At 41.0% G+C, this 6,069-nt stretch overlaps 1 protein-coding gene across 2 annotated transcripts; it reads right to left on the bottom strand.

Annotated features, from left to right (window-relative positions):
* Window positions 1-652: 652 nt before the first annotated feature.
* tor1 (torsin family 1) lies at window positions 653-5,434 on the bottom strand. 2 transcript variants are annotated; one of them, XM_061262989.1, is made up of 5 exons: window positions 5,134-5,434; window positions 3,592-3,857; window positions 3,078-3,253; window positions 1,950-2,077; window positions 653-1,837 (listed from the first exon to the last, which is right to left on the bottom strand). In XM_061262989.1, exons 1-5 carry the CDS (start codon window positions 5,324-5,326, stop codon window positions 1,593-1,595), a joined length of 1,008 nt encoding a protein of 335 aa, XP_061118973.1. In that variant the 5' UTR covers window positions 5,327-5,434; the 3' UTR covers window positions 653-1,592. The 2 variants fall into 2 exon arrangements, with proteins under 2 accessions (XP_061118973.1, XP_061118974.1); XM_061262990.1 differs by lacking the exon at window positions 5,134-5,434 and adding an exon at window positions 4,281-4,910.
* Between the last annotated feature and the right edge of the window lie 635 nt (window positions 5,435-6,069).

Genomic DNA, 6,069 nt, shown 5'->3' with positions numbered 1-6,069 from the left:
AGGGGGGGAGCACTGCCTGCAAAGTATTATCTGCAAGACCTAAGTTATATCTAAGACTTGTGAGGAAAATACCAGTATGTCCAATATTGTCTAATAAAAATGTTGAATGTATAATGTTGACAATTACTCAACAATGACCAAGTTCCATCAAGCACACACATAACTATAAGGACTGAGAATCTACAGTAGTCAAGCAATGAGAAAACATTGATACTAAAGCCACTGTTCAGTGTGATTCAGACTCAGGACTCAGTTCTGTTCTGCTCCAGATCTGCGGGTATTGTTACTGAAGGATCCCATTATTTTTTGAGGGGTAAAAGGGTTTATTAGGAGCAGCCAAACTATATGTAAGTGGAATTATAGCAAAAATCCATTCTGGCAGACAGTGACATAAAAGGAGAGACAGGGGAACACAGAGGTTATGGTAGCAGTCTGATACACTCCATAACCGCACTCAAATCATTATAAACTAATCTTCACTCAAGTTAAAGCTAGCGGGCATAGTCTACATCTATTTTTTAAATAATAGCCCTTTGGTGCTTTGTGCGTGGCTTTATTGCCTCTACCAGCTATATAATTCAGCTAATACCAAGTCTGACCCACTCACACTGGTGATTTGTCCACTGTAGTCAATTGCAAAATAATGCCAAAGTCAATTTTTGTTATGAAATGGTTTTTAATCAAGAAAAGGTCCTAAACATTAATTCACAGTCATTCCATCTCTGATCAGATCAACTGAATTAAGATTCTGTACATTGAGAATAGGAAAATTCATTGAATTCTACATTCATTCAAAGGACAAAGAAAATGTGCTTTAGCGGCAGGAAAATCACTTTGAGTGAATGGTTACTAAACACAAAACATAAAAGGCACGTAGCAAACAAATGACGTAAACTACTCTGCTAAAATAAAAATTGTAGTGAGCTTTGTTGCTATAGTTACTCCTTAGGCAACTCAGTATGTCATTAGACACACAAGTGTGTGTTTTCACTGACATTTTAATACGACGGTGGCTTCTTGTTTTGGGTGTAAGACTGAGGAGTGAAAAGTGCTGGATAATGTAACTACAGCATTATTAAAAACTTTAGTTTGGGAAGCTACCCCTTACACATTTCAAGACACAAGAATGGAAGACACAAGTCCAGTTACATAACCAATATTCAGAAACCTATGGCGAGTTTCATGAAAGGAGAAGCTTGCTGCTTTTTTAACTGGCCAGTTCACCATGTGTAAGCCTGTATTAAGCATGAATGTTATCATTCTTACATTATTCGGTTCACTTTATATTCAACAAGACTGAGAAACACTGATATTTCTCACTAATATTCAACAGCTGAAGATTGTAAAAAATGTGGCCATTTCCCATCACACAGCAGCTTATTTTCATCATTCATCTTCAAAGAACTGCACTGGAGGCAGGGCTTGATGGCCTCTCAATGAGCACAATGAGACAGGGAAATACCCTGGATAGTTCAGTGGCTTGACTTCCCGGCTTTCTTGGTTGTTCAGCTGCTGGAACTCTGGCCAAGAGGGCCCGGCATACAGTTCTTAGGCGCAGAGGTATAAATATTTGTTTTGTAGCACCACCACCTCTAAATGTAGTAGTCCAGCTTGCTCCCAATAGTTTTGCAGCCCTTCACAGAGAAGACCTTCTCCTCCTTGGGGAAATAGGTCATCTCAGTGGCTACTTGTTCTGCGATCTCCACGTTCGGCGTTAACTCTCGAGCTTCCATCTCCGCCAGAGCACACATCCGAACGTGGCTATACTCCAGAGGCAGGAAGGGGACGAAGAAGTCCACAAGGTTCTTGTCGATCAGACTGGTGTGCCAGAATCCGCCTGAAGACCCAGAGGGAGAAAGGGCAGATGTGGTGACGTGAGAACTGCGGAATGGCTAGCAAATAATGAGAAGTGTAAAAAATATACTGTCCCATCTTCTCAGGACACCTACTCTGCTTGTTGTTGAAGACATCGAGGGACAGTGCTGACTCGAGGTCCTTCAGCTGTACCTCCTCGCGTGCTCTGCCCGCTCTCCAGAAATCCAGAACAATCCGTGTGATTTTCTCACCCCCTGCATTACTGTCAGTATTCACAAGAACGGACAGAAAATCAACAGCCGTTTGTCCAATCACAAGGTCCATGCATTTTGATGTTCTGTGACTGCAAGTTTCAGTCAGACTAGTCATAGTCTGCACGTTTCAGATTGCTAGCCTAGCACTGCCGACCAACAGCCAACTGCTGCTTTTGTTCACTGCAGTCCACCAGCAGAGCTGCACACAACACACCTCATCCAGGCAGATTCCAGGCACCCGGTCAACAACAGCAGTCACTTATGTGTGACAGTAGTAAAACCAGTAGTAGTAGTAGTAGTAGTAGTAGTAGTAGTAGTAGTAGTAGTAGTAGTAGTAGTAGTAGTAGTAGTAGTAGTAGTAGTAGTAGTAGTAGTAGTAGTAGTAGTAGTAGTAGTAGTAGTAGTAGTAGTAGTAGTAGTAGTAGTAGTAGGTGGGACAAATATGTCATTGTTATGGATTCAAATAAATATCTGCACCCGATTGACCCATTTAGGATGATATTTTTGCCAGTTGTTTTGCCTAGGTAAGCTGTTTATTGTTCATATATTTGCATTGTGTGGTTCTCTGTCAACACACTTGTCCCTGGTATTTGTCAGTTGTCCCAGCGCACTTATGCACTTTGCACTTTGTTGTACGTCGCTCTAGATAAGAGCGTCTGCCAAATGCCTGTAATGTGATATAATGTAATCTCACCTAGTGCAATTGAGAGGACCAGAAGGCAGGTTTTGCACTTTATGAGAGTACTTCATAGGTTCCAATACATCAGACAAGCACAGTAAAGCTTAGAAAAATATCTAAAGCAATTGTGTATTTGACCCAGGTCTGAGGAGGATGGGGAGGAGCACCAGCAAGGAACAGCTTGTCTATAGAGGCCTCTCTCTAATGACAATATCCAACTATGTTTACAGGTACAAAGTACTTTTCTAAATGATATACCTATACAATACAATAAGCATCTGATCACAATCATTTAACTAGGTTGAGCAAACATTTTACATCTTACACACCTGAGGAAGATGAAAATGGCTTGGCGATAGGAGACTCCTTCCAAGTTGTCGTAGTAATCCAGATACGGTTTGATGCTATCGATGAGCCCAGCATGCATCTTGTCCATTTCGTCAAAGATGAACATGGAGCGAGGGCAAATGGTGACGTTCCCTTTGATCCACTGCTGCAGCTCGGCCTACAAGTACACCACGGGGTTGGCAGGTAGGCAATTCAAAATCACCGCAGTATTGTGCATTAACATGCTTCAAATACTCGTAAATCATCAAACTTGGCTTCATAAGGGACAGCAAATGACATATTTTGAAGCACATAGTCATGGAAAAGACAGGTGTAGTCTACAGGCTTGTATTTCCAGATAGCACAAATCCAATCTGCAGGTGGGGAATCTTAACAAATTGACATATAATGATACAAATGGTTTTCAAAATGTCCAGCTTCAAGACAGACTGCAGCTACAGCACTGCGGATTCTGACAGCAAAGCATGCATCATCCGTTATTTATTCACTACTTACTTTGTAGGTGTCAATGTGACTTAAGTGGGGAAAATGTTTGGTAGCCACAAACTGATGAACATAGTTGCTGGTCATTCCTTTGTTGTAGATATTTTCAACTATTAGTTGACTGACAAAGTTCTTCCCTGTCCCTGTCCATCCATGGAGGGAGAGAACCAAGGGCTTCTTTGGGTTCTTGTTATTGATGAATCCAGTCACTGCTTTCATGATAACGCGCGACGCAACATGTTGACCGAATAGCTTCCTCTTCAGGTCGATTTCCAAACCTGGGCGCGAAATAATAATTAGCCTTGTTATTTGAAGTGAATTAACCACATTATCAAAGTTGAAGCTTGTATTTGGGGAAAATGCATGGACAGGAAATCACAAGCAGGAAGCTACGTTATCCGACTAGAATGTCAAGTATTAGCAATGAAGCTAAATTAATTGTTTGAAGTTTACGAATTCACTCGCTCACAACAAGCTAACAACTAACGCTACCCTATAACGTTAATAGATATTCAGCGACGCATGGCTGCATGTTATGAAGAAAATGTTCCGCTAACATCATGCATCTAGTTAGCTAGCAAACTAAAAGAAAGACAGATGCTACAAGTGCTAGTTACTGTTCTTAGGCGAACATATCTTCCATCCTAGGTATAACGTTAGTCGTGCAGGATGAGATGCAGCATGTCAAACAATTAACTTACTCGTTGAGTTGTACACAATCCAACTGTCATCACAAGTTTCATGAAAATAGTTGTACACTCTCTTTCCCAAAAAAGCACCTACTCCCACAACAAACGTAGTTGAGATGGGCTCGATAGCACTCACAAAACCAATCGATATCGAAAGGAATATAAGCAATCTTTTGCTAATTTGACGCATTGCGAAAAGCTTATAAATAGATTAAATAACGTTATAGCTAGCCAAGTTACCAGTTACCAGAAACTACAATGCGTTGGCTACTCCGCGCACCAAAGAACTGTCATCGTTCCGTGCCACCGGAAAAAACACTTACTGCAACTCTACCTTTGGACAAAACAGTTCCGACCCGTACCTCCGGGTAAAGGATTGTGGACAATTTCACCGTGAGAAATAGAAGCACAGAACTGTTCTGTCGTTCGAAATCAGTAGCTTTTGTAGATTCGTAGAAAAGGAGGATGGGGGCACGGTTGCCAGGTCTCCATAAAAATACAGCATTGAAATCCGCACAAAAGTGGATGAAGGTAATCAATATGTAAACGAATGCGTTTCAAATGGTGCGTCCATGTCTATTGTGGATAATGCTAAAGAACCACCTGAAGCGTCTCACACACACACACACACACACACACACACACACACACACACACACACACACACACACACACTTTTGTGACCAATTTAGGGGTGACATTTGATTTACTTCCTGGGACACCAGCGCATAACAGTGTACACTTGTTATCACGCATTTATTTTTGTAAGGCAAAATAACAAAGACCAAAGGAGCCATCATGCGATCAGCTAAGTGAGAGTTAACTTGCTAGATTTGAAAAATGTTTTTTTTTTAAATCATCAAACCTGATTTATTATACGATATCCATTCTTCTCGGCAACACTCGTGGAAGTAGTACAACACGTTCTGGTAGCAGGCGAGGAAGCCCGAAAGAGCGGCTGCCATCCCAATAGCGATTCCCGTGCTGATTGGTTCGATTGCTGCTACAATTACCACGCTCCACAATATCAAAACAAGCAGTACATTCGTGAAGCGCATCTCCCTCTGAAGTTATCTCACTAGCTACGAGGAACCCTAGCGTCTTATCCTAACTAGTAGAACAAACTCGATTCTACTAGTGATTCGTGCTGTTACCTAACATTCATGAACTGTTGTTTTGGAATTGTTTTAAACTATACTAGCTAAGCGTGTGTAAAATCTATACAAAGTAGTCAAGTTGGTGTTAGCTAGTCACAAGTTTACCAACTAGCTAAATACACATTCCAAAAAGCGTAGTTGCACGAAATTAAAATAAGAGAAACTATGGACTGCAGTCTGCACATAAATAGTTGGCGTTACGACTTTCTCACACCATTCGCTACACCACCTGTCCATCATAGTTACCTTGGTTCCGCCTCCACCTGTCAGAAGACGCCACTTTCGCTCCAACCGCCAATCATTTTTCACTTCCTGATATTTAAACTTGGATTGGAATTGGTCTTCCTTGGTTTATTAGCAAATAATGGAAATACACAAAACAAATATTTTAAATGAAACTTATTTGATAAGTATCTGTGTTTGACCCACTAGGCAGACTGATTCATGTTTCATGTTTATTTGCGTTATGATAAGTTGGAAGAAAAGGAGTCTTTTTAACAAGAAAATTATGTTTATTTGCAGGAACAGCAGTTGTCACAGATACAGGCAATGCACCCCGGTTTCAGTGGGGTTGATCTTAATCCTGCTATTAGGAATGGCTTTGAATGCCTTTTTTCTGGCTGTTATCTTAAACAGAAATGTGT

Source organism: Conger conger, chromosome 12 (genome assembly GCF_963514075.1).
Source record: "Conger conger chromosome 12, fConCon1.1, whole genome shotgun sequence".
Taxonomy (NCBI): domain Eukaryota; kingdom Metazoa; phylum Chordata; class Actinopteri; order Anguilliformes; family Congridae; genus Conger; species Conger conger.
The sequence above is the reverse complement of the archived record's forward strand: the minus strand, read 5'-3'. Positions and strand labels throughout refer to the sequence as shown.

Bases quoted from the DNA above. Each gene is read 5' to 3' on its own strand.
- tor1 (XM_061262989.1), bottom strand. From the start codon at position 5,326: ATGCGCTTCACGAATGTACTGCTTGTTTTGATATTGTGGAGCGTGGTA. The intron at 3,254-3,591 runs GTAAGTAGTGAA...GTGTACTTGTAG, and splicing joins GTCACATTGACACCTACAAA to GCCGAGCTGCAGCAGTGGAT. The intron at 1,838-1,949 runs GTAGGTGTCCTG...CTGGGTCTTCAG, and splicing joins TGTCTTCAACAACAAGCAGA to GCGGATTCTGGCACACCAGT.